Source organism: Macrotis lagotis, chromosome X (assembly GCF_037893015.1).
Source record: "Macrotis lagotis isolate mMagLag1 chromosome X, bilby.v1.9.chrom.fasta, whole genome shotgun sequence".
In the NCBI taxonomy this organism is placed as follows: domain Eukaryota; kingdom Metazoa; phylum Chordata; class Mammalia; order Peramelemorphia; family Peramelidae; genus Macrotis; species Macrotis lagotis.
This window is the reverse complement of record NC_133666.1, coordinates 269,291,114-269,308,575: the sequence shown is the minus strand read 5'-3', so window position 1 is coordinate 269,308,575 and position 17,462 is coordinate 269,291,114. Positions and strand designations below refer to the sequence as shown.

Here is a 17,462-nt window from a genome sequence, read left to right as displayed (position 1 = left end):
AAACTACCTTTTCCAGAGACCCTCATTTTTTGGATAAGGAAACTGCGTTTCAGAGAGATTGACTGACTTGTCTAAAGTTACACAGTTAAGTGTCTCAAATAAGATTCGTACTCAGGTCTTCTTGACTCTAATAAAATATTTTTTTTTGCTATAAATATGCTATAAAATTACTGCAGGACAAACTTGTAACTTAGAGACATGCATACATATATTTACATTTAAATATACTGGGTGATGAAAGCGTGGAGGTGGCAAACTCTGGAAAATACTTAACAAAATAAATAATAATTCAATGCAATATAGGTAATGTTCATTTGTGATTTTTAAGTTAATATGGGCAGCAAAGAGAGCACTGCACCTGGAGTCAGGAAGACTCATCTTTTTGAGTTCAAATCTAGCCTCAGTCACTTACTAGCTGTGTGATCCTAGGAAAGTCACTTAGCTCTGTTTGCCTCAGTTTCCTCATCTGTCAAATGAGCTGGAAAAGAGAATGGCAAACCACTCCAATATTTCTTCGAAGAAAAAATGAACAGGAGTCACAAAGAGACACATATGAAAAACAACTGAACAATAAATTGTATTTATTTATTTATTTTATTAAATATTTCCCAATTTCATTTTAATTTCAATAGGTACTGATCAAATGCTATGCTTAACATCCTGGTGCCAAGCAGCTCTCTCTAAATTCTAAAAAAAATGCTGACTTCTATTGATAGAGGAAATTTCTTTATAAAGTGATCCCTACAGCAATGGTATCATAGGTCCATTCCTTTTTTATATCCCTAATTTTAAGAAATAAACAAGAGCAAAATCCAGACTTTCCTGCAAGCCTGTTCAAGACCCATTACATGTCATTTCCTAATCCCATTAAATTCCATACTTAACATAAAAGCAGTCAATTATTGATTGGTTGTGTTACTGGACATATACATTAGTGCACATCATCTAAAACCATTACTCCAAAAGCTGAGATGAATTCTATTATCTCAGGAGCTTTTTAACATTCCTGATTACAGGCTTCAATTGCCTAGCTTGTAATCCTCAATTGCTGGTGGGGACTAGCATGCTGAACCACATGAGAGATTAACATTTTACCAGTAGCTAAGTGACAAGACAATGTGAAAGCAAATACAGGAACTGAGTTACCTGTGACTTAAAGAAAAATACATATTCTAGACCATCTGCCCATAGTTGTATATTGTGCAAGACTCAATGAATTCTAAGTCAAAACTGAGGGACACCTTCAAAGCTTTTGGCAAGAGTTGGCCAAAGACCACAAAAGGTTAACTTTTATTTTCCTCTAAGAACAAACTTCAGAAATGAAAGTACTGTGTTTGTAATTTTAAGAAAATAGATGGACAATGGAGTTTGTCTGTAAAAAGTAATGAAGAAAACAGCCATCTCTCAGACTACAAGGACAAAACAAAGTGAGAATGTGCAGAAAAGGGTGGAAGAGAGGGCAAAAAGAAAGGAAGCAGGGGCGGCTAGGTGGCGCAGTGGATAAAGCACCAGCCCTGGAGTCAGGAGTACCTGGGTTCAAATCCGGTCTCAAACACTTAACAATTACCTAGTTGTGTAGCCTTGGGCAAGCCACTTAACCCCATTTGCCTTGCAAAAAAAAAAAAAAGAAAGAAAGAAAAAAAGAACAAAAAGAAAGGAAGCAAGAACAGAACACTGGGGAGAGAAAAGGAAGGGAAAAGAAGAAAGCTTCTTAACCTCCATGCTACAAACATAAGGGTTATGTAAATTCTTTGGTAGTCTGGTGAAGCCTATGGATCCCTTCTTAGAAGAATGTTTTTAAATATTTGAAGGAAATGCTAAATTTCAATTAGTAGTTGATGAAAATTGAGATGTAACTTTTTTCTATGAAAGCTCATAGACTCCCTGAAACCTGACATATTCTAGGTTATGAACTTAACTATAAAAGGAGTAGTTTTTGTTTTATTTTGGGGAAAGGGTGGAGTAACTTGGGTTAAGTGATTTGGCCAGAGTCAAACAGCTAGTGTCTAAGGACAGATTTCAACTCAGGTTCTCCTGACTCCAAGGCTAGTGTTCTATCCATTGTACTATCTTAGCTGTTCCCAAATGGTTAGTTTTTAAAGTTCTACAATATACTAAACATGTTTAGAGAGATGAAAAGAATTGGTGGATTCTTCTTATGTCAGAAAAACAACTCTCTGACATTAAGGGCTATATATTCTACCTACTGATCACAGGAAAAAAGTTCAATTCCCTTAGTCTGATACTTAGGGAAGAATTCCAATCACAAGCATGTTTACAAATTATATCAACCAGCTATGTGGGCACGGGGCTGTAGACATGGCATGCCTGTAAGTCAAAGCTGCATTATTAACATTGTCTTGATCTGATTCTAAAGCCTACGAGATCAATAAAACAATAACTCAAATCCTGATTTATAGCCATTGACAATTTTTGAGGTGTACATGTATATAATGAAAATTTAGTCACTGGTTTTCACAAACTGGTTCCAGCTGACCCCATCACACCCTGGGTCTAGTTCTGCATCATCTACTCAGTGTTCCTGAAAAGCCCTTGGAATGCTGATTTACCTTTCTGCTTCAAAAAGGAAAAGTACTGAATCTGATGACCTCTAAAATCATTTCCAGTTCTGTAATGGTCAGGCCTGACTTGAACTCAGTAAGTTTAAGTTTGGAGTTGGAATGAAAGAAGATGCTTGTAAAGTCATTCAACAATTATAACAAAAAGAGATTGATTTTGCCCAAAACACATAGAAAAGGTATTTAGCAGTGTTTAGTTTATGTAGGTGGAGCTCCACTTGCTTCCAAATGGAAATGAGTATGGTCAGTAGGATAGTGTGATAACTAGATATGTCCATCACATCTGAAGTCCCTGATACCACAGGTATTCAGGTAAGCAGGATGTCATATCAAGATGGCCAAAAGCCAATGGGAAACTTCATTAAAGAAGGTGCAGCTTTTAACCCCATGAACCAATCAAATCCCAGGAACAACAATTAGCCTAACTCATTGCTTTTCATGATTTTTTTCCTGATTTATATTCTGTTGATTCCATGATACCTTCATGACCCCATTTGGGATTTTTTTTTTGTCAAAGATACTGAAGTGACTTGTCCTTTCTTTCTTTCTTTCTTTGTCCAGCTCATTTTACAAATGAGAAGACTGAGGCAAATAGGGTTAAGTGACCTGCCTAGGAATTTGCCACATGTCTGTGGCCAGATCTGAATGCATCTTCCCAACTATATACAGTTCCAGCACTCTAGCCACTGCACCACCTAACTGCTCTTTATTCTCTTGCTGAAAGCATTTTCTTCTGTCATTCCCTCTTTCTCTCTGAATTCTATCCATCTTTCAAGGCCAAGCTCAAATTCAACTTCATCTATGAAGCTGCCCAGACCACCCAGTCAGAGGGCAGTAACTTGTCATGCCTTCAAATACCTGCAAGTACAACAAATATTTTCTTTACCAATAATTTAACTTTCTTTTCTCACCCACTGAAATAAAAGCAAGTTGTACTTTTCTGTTGTAATCTGCCATCCTCTTACTAGCAGGGACTACTGTCTTCAACTTTTCGCTGTCTCTCACAGTGCCTAGCTTCATGTTTTCACAGGTATTAGGTATTCAGGAAATATTTACAGACTGATAATATTGTTTTTATGACAACTACATATGTTCCTAAGTTATCATGTTCACTATTAATAAATGTTTACAAAGAAAACCAAGTGAGGGGTCCTAGTATTTACATTAAAAAAAATCAAAAGCATGGCATACTTACCCGTAATATTTTATTGGCTACTATGACAGGAGCCTCATCATTTACTGGTTGAATCAACACAAAGAGAGTTTGAGGCAAACTCTGTTTTCCAAGTTCTGTATTATTCACAAGAACTGTAAAACTATCAAGTACTTCTTCACTCCCATCATGAACATAGTAAATTAATTCTTTTTCCACCTAAAACCAAAAAAAAAAGTCAACTATTTATGGGAATATTTTTTAAAAGCTAAAAAAACTGCAGTCTAACAGCACTAGTTTGATTTTCAATTGTCTCCAAAACATAGCAATCCCCTCCTTCCCACCAAGATTATCTAAATCACATTTACTTTAACGTGTGTATGTTTTCTGAAATAACACTGGATCCCAGATACATGGGAAAGCATAAGGAAAATCCTTGGAGAAAAGACTAGAGAAGAACTATGAAATCTGATATAGCAGAAAGAGAAGTGGGTAGAGAATCTGGAGGATAAGGCCCATGTCCTGAGTCAGCTACTAACTAGTGTGTGACTTTGGGCAAGTCAAAACCAAGTCAAGTCTCTGGCTTCAGTGTCTTTATCTGTCAAATGAGGCTAGCCTGGAATTATAGAGCCTTGTAGTTGGAAGGGAATTGAAAGAGCTCATTTAGTCCAACTTTTCCTTCTAATTTTTTCTTCATGAACTAGAAATTCATTAACTAATCTGAATATTTCCATATACAAAGACTAGAAAATGAGAACTGCACAAGGGATTACAATTTTACTTCACAGAATACTGTTATGCTAATAAATATTAAATAAGATGGGATAGTAAAAGAATTGCCCTGCTTGTCTAGGTTTCCCTCTGAACTCCATTTTTTTTTATTTCCTCTGGGTGTTTTTTTAATGTTTCATCAACACCATTTTTTCCATTACTATTTCTACCTCCTCTATTCAGTTTCACTAGGTTCCCTCCTTGCCCATTGAAATAAAAGCAAGTTGGACCCTGGGCAATTCATTTAACCTGTTTGCCTCAGTTTCTTCAACTGTAAAAATGAGGAAAACAACAGAATATACCTCACAGTGTTGTTACGAGAATCAAATGAAATCATTTTTGCAAAGTTTAGCACATAGTAGGTTTTATATAAATGTTCATTCCTTTCTATTCTCCTTTTTAGCTCTATAGCTTCAGCCTTAAAACAATCATTGATAGAGAGCTCACCACTTTGTGATGTAGTTTATTCCATTTTGGATAGCTGTTAACTGTTAGAAAGGATTTTTTTTTGTTTCTTAATTATGGTGGCATAGTACATAGAGGGCAAGGCCCAGAGTCAGAAAAATTAACATGAAGTAGAGAAGACTCAGGGAGTAATCATAACTCTCCAGGTATATGAAAGGTTGATATGTAAAACAGGGATTAGTTTTTTCTGTTTGAACTCAGATGGCAGAACTAATGTAAGGAAGACAAATTTAGTTTTGATGACCCAAATGTGTATAAAGCACTGGGCTTGGAATCAGGAAGACTCATCTTCCAGAGTTCAAATTCAGTTTCTGACACTACCTGTGTCATGCTGGGCAAATCATGTAACCCTGCCTGCCTCAGTTTTCTCTTCTGTAAAATAACCTGGAGAAGGAAGTGACAAATTACTCCAAGTATCTTTGCCAAGAAAACCTCAAATAAGGTCACAAAGAGTTCAACACAACTAAAATAACTGAACAACAAATGCTGAAATCTCCCTTTGAGAATGGTTTCAGAAGAACTTGGTAAAGTTTTTTTATGAACTGCTACAAAGCAAAGTGAACAGAAGCAGCAGAGCACTTAATATTTTAACAACTATACTGTAAAATATAATCTCCTGTGAAAGTTCTCAGAGTGAAGACTGAAGTGTATTCTCTTTCCATTTTTTCACCCAGAAGTCAGCTAATGTAGAAATAGGTTTTATGCTACTTCAAACATATTAAGGAGGGGATATAAGAAGGTTGAGAACTGACAACAAAAAACCTTCTCCCTTTAATAATTCCACATTGGTACTCTGGTTAGCCTTTAAAGTAAGTCCAGGTAATTCTACTGCCTCTCCATATGAAAGCACTTTAACACCTGCCACATCTCTCATAATTCTTCTGGTCCTTAGTTCTTGCAACCATTTCTGTCACTTTTCTCAGATTCTCTCATCACTGTGCCTGCCCTCCTTGAGAAATGCTACAATTCTGATTTCCCTCTTCAAGTGTGGCACAAAGAATCAGACAGAATGCTCTAGATTAGTGGTATCATGCTAAAATTTCTAAGTCACATGCTGACTTAGAAAACTACAAATTAATACTATCTCTGTTGCAAACATTTTTTTGTTGTTAAACATTTTCAAATACATTTTAATCTGGCTCCTTAGTGCTCAGTTAGGCTAACTCTGCTCTAGATGGGGCCTAACCAGGTCAAAATATAATGATATTATTACAGCTTTGATCAAAAGTCACTTTTTTAAGTCACTGATAAATAATCATTTGGCCTAAGAAAATGACAACTACACAAATTACAAATCTACATTAAATAAATATACAGTAAATATAATGTGGTAGTGCGAATATTTCCCTGCTTATCTGTGTTCTCCATTGGACTCCATTTTAATTTCCTCTGCATATTTTTAAAATGTCCCATTAACATTTTTTTAAAAACATTCACAGCAAATTATTACCTAATATTTAGCCTGTGGTCAGTGAAAATGCCACAGCTACCAAACCAAGGCCTCTACTTTCTGTATTTCCAAATGACTTTTGGAACTGAAATTTATATTTTTATTTCTGCTAAATTTTATCTTGAGAGGTAGCCTGACATACTATGGAAAGTTTTACAACCAGAAAAATTCAGGTTCAAGTCCTATCCCTGACTCACACTTGGTAGATGACTATCAGCAAAGTTACTTAATCTTAGGCTACTCTCTAAGACTTTAATTTGAGGACCTGATTTCGATCCTCACTGGAAGAGGAAGCTTCAACATCATAAATTCCTTAATGCTAGATGCAGACTAAGAAAATAATACATAAATACATATATAGAAAACATATTACATAAACATATTAAGTAAATAATCATATTGATATATATTGCATGTTAATAATTATATAATTATAAAGCAATTTAAACTGATATAAATACATTGACAGATCTATTCCATTTTCATACTCATTTGGTGTCCTATTTCCATTGACCATGCTTTTAGGATTGATCTCATAACAAGAGCTCTGAATGTATGTTTTCTCCGGAACTTTCCTTTGGCTATTTTCTGAGTCAATATTACTCCTCTCTAATGTTTTGCAAATGCATTTGTATCTAAGGAGGTTATATTTTGATGTTTTGAATTCATTCTCTTGCCTCATCAAAATCCAACATAACAGCAGACATCTGTAAATCTGCTAAACGCTCTTCTTATATCTTTATTAATGTCATTGATTTAAAAAAATCCAGGGTTAAATATAACTTCAATGATTTGTGCTGTTCAGTACCTTCACAGTCTAAGATTTTGTTAGATTGACAGTCTATTAAAGTCAGCTGAATTAGCTAACTTTTAAAGAAGTAAAGCTACACTATTTGGGATTTGTTTTTATTAAAATAAATGAATTATTTTAGTAGCTCAGCAACTCCAGTCCCTTTTTAACTATTAATGTAGGTGCAATTTTTTCCTTTGACTCAAATTATTTGTTTCCAAGAATTCTCATATACAAATTCACACAACGAAATATAAATAGAGTCTCAGTGGAAAAACTCTTCTACAGAGATGTTATTTGAATTCATTTGGGGAAAGAATATGTGCTTCATGGAGGGAAAAAACCTGGTTTCCCAACTCAAAGGCACTTTTTAAAAAAAAATAATCTTTCCCATCCATTGTTCTAGAACCTACTCAAATCCTAGGACCTTAAGCCAAAGACAGTTTCTCCCTCATTCAGAATTTTCATATTAGTTAATTATTAATTCAATTAATTTTGTCATATTCTATTTTGTATTTTTAGTGTATTTATAGTTTACCTCTCATGCTAAATTTTAAGCTCCTTGGGAGCAGGGGCTCTTAAGCACCTACCTCAGTTCTTAGCAAACATTGGGCACTAACTTTTTAATAATAGTTTAATAATAAAGTGAATGTATTCTTGTCAAAATATCTTTTTTTTAATAAGGTTTTTGCAAGGCAAATGGGGTTAAATGGGTTGCCCAAGGCCACACAGTTAAGTAATTATTAAGTGTCTGAGGCCTAATTTAAACCCAGGTCCTCCTGACTCCAGGGCTGGTGCTCTATCCACTGTGCCACCTTGTCACCCCCAAAATATCTCTTTTAGTCACTGAAAAGTACCCTAGCCCAGAAGTTTTTCATATGTAAGGAAAACTAGGTAATCAACATCAAAATCTTTGGAAATGTTTTTTCCCTCCAGTCCTGCCAATAATTCTCTTCATCAAAAGTGAGGCCAGAGCCTCACTGTTCCAATGCTCTGAGAGTACATCTAGTAAGATTCCTAGGGTCACTTGAATCATTGAAACTGAAGTTATGAATGCTTTAAAATCTGGATACTAAGGGCAGTTCCTACAGAGAAAGAGATAGGGATGATATTAGAAGCAAAAGTAACTAATGGTACTCCTATTTGTTAGGAGGACCTGTAGCTCAGTCATTTCCGATTCTTTATTTATTCATTTATTTGGTTTTTGCAAGGAAATGGGGTTAAATGACTTGCCCAAGGTCACACAGCTAGGTAATTATTAAGTATCTGAGGTCATATTTGAACTCAGGTCTTCCTGACTCCAGGGCCAGTGCTCTACCTACTTCGCCACCTTGCTGTCCCCATGTGTCCAATTCTTCATGACCATTTGGGGTTTTCTTGACACAAACACTGGAATGCTTTGTCATTTCCTTCTCTAGTTCATTTTACAGATGAGGAGGCTGGGGCAAAAAGGGTTAAGTGACTTGTCCAGCATCACACAGCTACTAAGTGTCTGAGGTCACAACTGAACTCATGAAGATGAGTCTTACTGACTTCAAGTCCACTTACTCTAACCACTGCATCACCTCACTGATCCTTCTAAGATCTATTCTCCCTTTGTTCAATTGAACAAAGTTCAATTACAGGTGCTGTGATAAACATTGGAGACAAAAAGACAGAAAAAAGGATGCCAGTCAAGGAACTTATATTCTATGAAGAATATATTAGAAGCAAGATTCAGATATCAACTATAGTGAAATACAACTACCTAGATATACAGAACCAATTATTGAGGTTTTGCTTTTGGAGGAAGAACTAAGGAATGGAAAGCCAGAGGCTAGGCAAATCATAACTGAGCAACAAAGATAGGACCAGAAATCAATTCCTGAGATTACTAGTAAAAAACCTGATTACTGTCAGAGCAAAGAATTTTCCTAGCCCATTCTTAAATAATAAATTATGAAAAAAATTCTCTCACTCCATTAGTTCCAGAAGGTCCTTACCTGCTTTTGAGGAAATTTCATTAATTTTATGCTTGGAAAATGAGAATTTTCAATATAACCATGCTTTGGTGATTCAACTAGGACAAATTCATAGTCGATTCCCACAAAATGATGACTTGGAATTTTAAAGAAGTCCTTTAGAAGGGCTTTGGAGCCACCTTCTAGTACTGTGAAGTTCTGTACTACCAAAGGAATCAGTCTAGGAATGATATCCACTAAGATTTCTATTCCACTGATGGCTTGTACACCATTTGTCACATCTAGTAAAAAGTGATCCTGTTGTTGGTCAGAAACTGTCTGCTCATAATAGATATGACCATCATCAACATCTTGTTGTGTAAATGATGAAGGAGAATTCTCATCAACATTCAAGTCATCTTCTGGGTCAAATTTTCGGAGTTGTCCGTGGACCGGAGGGCTCTTAATGATGAACACTATCTCTGATGGAGAATTACTTTCATGTACAGCCTCAAATGCAGATATATAAAAAACACATACATAAAAGAAATACATTAAATTGGATATAGAAGGCAGATTCTTTAATATGCACCTATCCCAGTGTTGCTATTTTTTTTATCTGTGTGACCTTAGACACAATTTCTCTGGGTCTTAGTTTCTTTATCCATTAAAAAAAAGGATTACATTAGGTGATCTTTGAAGGGTCCCTTCCAGTTTAAATCTATGATCATATGATTTATTCCAAGTACTGTGCATCACAGCAGATTCACAAAGTTGTCCCTAACATTTTTCTCAATCATAACCAAAAAAAATTGAAGAGAAAAATCTCTGAGACTTCTCTTTAAAGGAAAATCCATGGCACAAACTGTATATAAGTCATGTGCTCTCTCCCCTTCTCAATAAACTCTAATAGCTCCCTATTGCCTACAGAAACAATTACAAAATGATCTGTTTGACAATCACAGTCCTTTACAACCTAAAGCCCTTCTACCTTTCTGGTCTCCTCATCCCCAAGTGACACTGGTCTCCCAAAAGTTCCATAAATAAGATACTCCATCTCTAGGCTCTTCTAGTGTTCTCTGGCTGTCCCCCATGTTTGGAATGCTCTTCCTTCTCCATTCTAACCTATTTGGTTTAATTCCCAACTAAAATCCCACTTCTATATGTTAGGAATTCTATCCCTAATTTATAATTTCAGAGCTTTCCCTATTTTAATTATTCCCTATGTATCCTGTATATAGCTTGTTTTGTATATTTTCGTCTACATGTTGTCTCTCCCATCAAAGTGTAAGCTCCTTGAGGGCAGAGACTGTCTTTTGTCTCATTTTGTATCCCTAGCTATTAGCACAGTGTCTGATGCATAGTGGGTGCTTAATAAACATTTATTGAATTGAACTGAAGCAAAAAAAATAATCTATATTTCTTTGATTCCCTAAAAACTGGGACTAAGCCATATTATTCTTTTAATTCAATTTCAATAAATATTTGCTAAAATATTTATTAAAAACTTACCAACAGGTATTCAAATATTTTTCAAATTTAATAAGAAAGTAAAACTTGCTTCTTGGGTGATAATAAACTGGTTCCATTATGATGATCCATGTGAGACCCCTGGTGGTGGTTTTGTAAATGACACCAATAGAAGTTGTAGGAAAACTAGAAAGGACTGGCAAAAACTCCTTAGGTGCTACATTCACCTATTTCAAATTTATGATTCAGTCAACTGTTTGGACTAGAATTCTCTATTTGCTATTTCATGTCTACCTGCCTTACAATAAGAAAATTAAAGGGAAAACTTCAAAGATGATGAAAATGAGACCCATGAAGTTTGTGAGGTTTAACCAAGGTCACACAAGTAGTCATTGTGAGGAGTGGAATATGAATCTAGGGACTTAGGAAGAGTAACTGCCTATTTTCATTGTCATAATAGTTTTTATATATTCATAGCTTCAAGTTTTTTATAGCTCCTTATATAAATCATCTTTTAATTGTGATTAGTAGGGGGTATACTTGCTAGTATTCAAATATTAATGACAAGAACTGGGAAACTGCAGGATTCCTTTCTGTAATGCAGGGTTGTCATCTCTATGATGTCCCTTTGCTCTGATGGTAAGGAAAATCCTGGATCAGTAAACCTTTAGAGCATTGTATTTTGTGACTGCCTATCTAGGAAGAAAAATTATTATTTTTAACTGCTATTTTATTCAAATTTCTTAAATTGAGCTAAGTTTTTAAACTTGGAGTTGTTATATTATTGCATCTTGAGACAAAATGAATCTTGGTGCCAACAAACTTAAATAAAAATTCCTCAATAAGTATTCCCTTCCTTCTTTGGAATCTCTTTTCTTTCCAATATTAGGAAAACTTCCCAAATGAACAGTTGAGAACCTAGAACTTTCTCATCATACCTATATAATGCCCTTCCCTTACTAAAGGTCATAACGTCAGGACAAGAGTTAATTAGAGCAATAAATAAACATGTACCTCTTCCACAGGCACATGAAAATATACCTAAGAGACCAGTCCCAGTGACTGTGGGAGAGTGAGCATGGTTGGCGTTTTGGATTCCCTGAGTCATTTGGGGGACAGTTTAACCACATTCCCTAAACTTACCTGAAGCTTTCTTCTACTGAGTTTCACTGATTTTCCTTCTTCAACCAAAAGGTTCTTGCTGTGAACAACTTTGGGGGGATGTTGGTGACTTTCCAAGTACACCTGGACATGAATCCCAATATCCAAGTGTGACTCTTTAGCTTTTGCAGTCAAGTTGAACATATCAGCAAGGTTGCTGTTGTAATCATGCCTGTAAATCACATGTCCTTGCTTCAAGTCTTGTTGGGAAAATGAAGTCGATGATCGATTTTTCACCAAGACTCTACCATACTTTGGAAGCAAAAAGATCTCATACTTGATCTCCATGTCACTTCTGATGTCATGATTTGTAGTAACACTAAGGTTAGCAGTTGTGAGTGTTTGTTCTCTTCCATTTAGCACAAGTAACCCTGTGTTATTGGCTACCCGCAGGTATGGCTCTGAAGCACTGACCTCTAAGAGGGAGGAGGTGTAGTGAGCCCCATCTGTGATGAATAACACAAATCGGGCATAGTCTGCACCATGATGCTTGAATAGTACATCCCCTTCCTCCAGGTCTTCTTGTTTGAACTGATAGAGCCTTTGACTGGGATCACTAGCTAATACCAGATCACCATTTGGAATGCCCCGCCTGGTGTATAGCAGCTCTCTATCATTAAAATCTGAATCGGGATCATGGTAGCAAAGATCCATCAAAGTCAACAAGCGCTGACCATTTCTTACCACATGAAATACTTTATCCACTACCCGCATAGGTTTCTCATCATTCTTCAGTTTCACTGAAATATTTACTTTGATTTCAAGATTCCCCCTGGTTTCCTCCTCTCCTGGTCCTTTGGGAAGTGCTATAACAACAAATTCATCATACACAGTTTCAGAGTCATCATGGACATACATCAAACGTTCATCACTAATATCCTGGTTAGTGAAAATACTTATGTTATCATGACTTTCCAGTGAATCTGAAAAGTTAATAAGTTTCAACTGCCCATGATGAGGGCTCTTGGTAATTTTATAATGGAAAACCTGATTGCTCAAAGTTCGCACAAATAATTCCGTTTTGGTGATTAACTTCCCTTCCCCTTCAGTTACAAATAATCCTTTGTTGGTTAAAATAATGTGATTGTGATCTGCTCTGATATTTATAATGAAGACATAAATCTTTGATTCTACATAGTTGGTACAAATCAAGAATCTGAATGAATCCTCTGTGTTTTCCTGTGACTTCTCAAGTAGTTTATAAGCAACTTCATTATCTATAATATTTTTTTGGCTAAAGGTGGAGTTTAGTTTTAAAACAGTGTTTCCAAGTAGAAGCTTTCCTTTCTTAGGCAGGGAAAGTAACTTAAAGTGAAGCTCACTGTCAAAGACCCTTATACTTTCAATCCTAACCATTAAATGATCTGAAGTTAACATTTTTTTATCCACTGTATTGATATCTAGGGGATAATTTTTCACTAATTTATACTTCAGCCACTGTATGGCTATGGGAAATATCAGTTCTTCACTGACTTTATTTTCAATGTTAATTTTAAATGTAAAATGATCAGTGATATTTTCCAGTTGTGATTCTTTAAAGGTACTACAATACCTTACCCGATCTCGATCAATGGAATGTTGAGAAAAGGTGCTGACAAGCTTCCATTCCCCACCAGAACTTCGTCTTTGAATCTGACCAAAAAGAGGATGTTGGATAATTTCATAGCGTATCTCCATCTCCTGGTCCTCAGCACTAATCTGCACTGACAAGTTGCTTTGGGTAATCAGAACCATGCTGCCCTGTTGAACAGTCACACCAGTGTTATTTACCACTTCATAATCCCAAGGGATGGTCTTGACTCGCAACACAGCTGTATTACTAACCAACTCTCCATCACTTACTCGCAACACTATACGGGAATTCTGGAGTCCATGATGCACATAGAAAATTCTTCCATATTGTAAATCCTCATTTGTAAATGTATTAATTATTCTTCCAGGGTGTTTAGAGTTTTCTAAATATCCAGTAGCAGCACTGAATTTTCCAAGTACTGAAAAAGTCAGGTCCAATGGGCTGGTATCTGGATCCAACACCTCTATCATGTTAGACATCAAACGCTTCTTGGAATTCTCTAATAACAGAAGCAAATTTCCTTTTGGAAGGGAAATTTTTGGGGGATCATTTACTGGGGTAATAGTAATGTTAAAAATATACTGATCTTCTCCTTGCAGATGGAAAGGAATTTCTTTCTTTTTGCTAATAGTGACAGAAAATACAAAGCAATCTCTGTTGCTCTCAGAGCCATCATGGATATACAAAACCCTTTCTTGCCACAAATCTAACATTGTAAAAGTTGCCTCCACCTGGGATTCAGGTGCAATATCTAATCTCAAGTCTCCATGAATAGGTTTTTCCTTAATTTGAAACAGGACTTGGGAATGATGAAATTCTAATTCTTTAAATTCCAAATTCATCCTAATATGTTTATTTTCAATTGGGGCTTGTCCACCTTCCTGAACTACCAAGTTATTCAAAACCAAGAACTTACTGCTGTCCTCCTGAAGGGAAGCTTTGAAGCTTTCAGGAGTGCTTGCAGTGGGAGCTCTTGTCAGAAGCATCATTTGTTCAGTCCATGCTACAGGAATACTTGAAACACCACTGTTTTTAGTTTTACATCCAGCTGAAATATCTTTGGAAGCAAGGGCCTTCTTTAGTGATAGCTTTTCCAAGTTAACCTTCAGACTTCTTATGCAACCTTTGAAGGAGCCACCTCTGGCAGACTTACTAGAAACAGGGGTAAACTCTAACTTCTTGATTTCTGACCAGGCGCTATTATCAACACCTCCCATAAAGAGTGGACCTTTACATTCAAATGCCCTTCTATGTAGAGGCAGGGTTACCTTGACTCTTTCTTCATCGACCAACAAGCTGAAATACTTCCTGGTGAACTGAAGTTGAACAAAGTGCCACTCATTATCATTAATTAAACTAAGGGGAGTAAGCTCAGTTTTAGTTTGATTTCTTCCAAGATGTGCCTTAATGAGTCCAGCTTCTATTTCCAAAGCAACAAAGTCCCCTAATCTTCCAGACTGATAGAGAAGCAAACCTTGGTTGGCTCCAGTCTGCAAAGTGAATTCCCAGAGTCCTTCTCCCTTGGTAGTGATCCATCCTGGGAAAGACACATAAGATTTGGAGCTAAAAAAATTGACAGCTTCATTTTCACCTGCAAAGAATTCGTCACTACATCCCAATGACACTTCATGAACTTTCTTAAATCCAGGGTAAGATCTGAGAGAGCTCAGAATCTCACGCTGGTTAAATATCACATCCTCCATACAGCCTCGGAAATTGGAGTGTCCTCTTTCCAAGAAAGAAACATCAAGATGACCACTCCCTCCAATATATATTCCTTGCTGAATATTCAATCCATGTATCCTCCATGATATTATACCACTGGTCTCATAGAATTTGTCAACAACCAGAGTGACAGTATTATTGGCATGATGTAATTCAACCAAATGCCAAACCAAGTCATCAAGGCGTGATTTTTGTTGAGAATATAGCACTAATTCATGTGCACCCAAATTCACTCTCACCTGGAAAAAAAAGAGACTAGAATTAACCAATCACATCTCTCTATCTATTTTATATATTTATATTTACAATTGAGAACTGAGTATACAAGGATTCTTTTTAAAAACAGTGGAATAAAACTAGTAAAAGTATAAAGTACTAGGAATATTAAAGTAAGTATATAATAATAATAATAATAATAAACTAGCCTTTATTATATTAAAAGATTTCTAAAGAAATTTACAAATATCATCTCTTTTTTTTCCAAGAACCCTAGGAGTTAGGTGTTATTATAGATGGGGAAACCGAAGTAGGAAATTGCTTACATAATTAGATCAGAGTCACAAAGTGTCTAAAGCTGGATCTGAACTTAGGTCTTTTTTGACTTCAAAACCAGTCCTCTATATACTTGTCACCCAGTTCTCTCTACTCCCATCTTCTTTTTTTCCATATCGTACACCTTTTAAAAATTATATTAAGCACCCCACATTTTGCCTGCCATATTTATGAATCCATATAAATATATTTATTATACATAAAAAATCCATTATATGGTCTATATACATAAATATATATTTACAATGCTATATATATCATTATTGTTGAGTTGGTTCAGTTATGTGCAACTCTCCATGGTTCCATTTGGGACTTTTTGGGCAAAGTTACAGGAGTAGTCTGCCATTTCCCTCTCTAGTTCTAGTTCAGATGAGGAACTAGGCAAAAGGGGATAAGTGACTTGCTCAGGGTCACTCAGCTAATAAGTGTCTGAGACTGGATTTGAACTCAGGTCCTCTTGACTCTAGGACCAGTGCTTTATTCACTTTGTCACCTAGCTGTCACAAGTTTTTTACATATATGTATATATGCACAAAAATGAAAATATTCATTATATATACTATATATTCATTGTTTTACATATAATAAAAATTATTTACGTTATATATTCATTAGTTATATATAAATATAAATATGTATTCTATCATATATATTCATCATGTTATATGATAAGTACAACTGTTTATATAACGCATTCATTATGTCACATATATATGCAGAAAAACAAAGGCTTATTATATAATTTATATTCATTATATTATATATATATGTATATATATATATAGCTATATTCACAAATACAAATATTTTAAAGAAATGCACCCGTAGATTTCCTGAAACGAGTTCCACTGCACAATAATTATCTTTTCCAGCAGCAAGAAAAAGTAATCCATGTGATTTGCTGGTCTGAAATTTTAAATGAAGGGATAAGTCCAGAGAACCTTCTACGACGTTCAGCTCCACAAAGCTTTCACCAAAAAAAGATGCTACAAAAAAAATAAGAGTGATTTATAAGTTAAAAAAAAAAAAAGATTATTCTGAGTTCATACTGAAACACAATTTCTAAAGATATTACTAAGAAAAGCAGAGTTTTTACTATCAGGCCTCTTTGAAATTTGCTTTACCAAAAATAATATATTAAATTTATTATATAGGATGCTCCAAAAGAGTTAGTAAAGTTAAAACCTATAACAATTTTAATAATTTAAAACTTCAGTAAAACTTGTCATCCTCTCCCAATGGAGATTTGTGGTTTTATATATAACCATCTCATTTGTTATGTTTTGAAAATGGAATTGTTCTCTTTTTTACATGTAGAAATAAATTCTCATTCAATTAAAAAAAACAAACAAATCTGTGCTACACAGATTATCAGATCATAGATTTTGAGCAGGAAAGGATTTTTGAGACCATTTAGTCCATTCCACTTATTTTACAGATGAGAAAACTGAGGTACAAAGAGTTCACTTATTAACTAGAACGTCCCTGTCCTGGAATCTGAAGCTAGGTCTTCCTGACTGCAGGTTTATAGCTCTTTCTGTGAAGTCACATTGTATTAGAGTAGTAGAAAATAGTATGTGCTACCCTATACTGCCTTTTCTCTTTTCCTCAGGAATCATTTAGTCACAGATTTTAGAGCTGGAAGGAACCTTCCTACCTCCTTACTTTGCTGAGGTTATTGAGGCTGAAGCAGGCTAAAAGAATTGACCAAGGTCAAACAATGGCAGAGTCAGAAATATAATTTTGCCTTCCTGAATCTTTTCTAGTCCTCTTTACACTTAGCAAAACAGATACTGAATGAAAAAAATTCTCTAGATTACCTGATGTAAAGAG

The 17,462-nt window shown here is 35.4% G+C and overlaps 1 protein-coding gene across 1 annotated transcript in view; it reads right to left on the bottom strand.

Moving 5' to 3' along the window:
• LOC141499025 (chondroitin sulfate proteoglycan 4-like) overlaps positions 1-17,462 on the bottom strand; it is an 86,274-nt gene that overhangs the window by 53,334 nt on the left and 15,478 nt on the right. Inside the window, 4 exon segments of the mRNA XM_074201995.1 lie at positions 3,775-3,951; positions 9,191-9,658; positions 11,762-15,316; positions 16,452-16,615. Coding sequence (XP_074058096.1) covers positions 3,775-3,951; positions 9,191-9,658; positions 11,762-15,316; positions 16,452-16,615 — 4,364 coding nt within the window.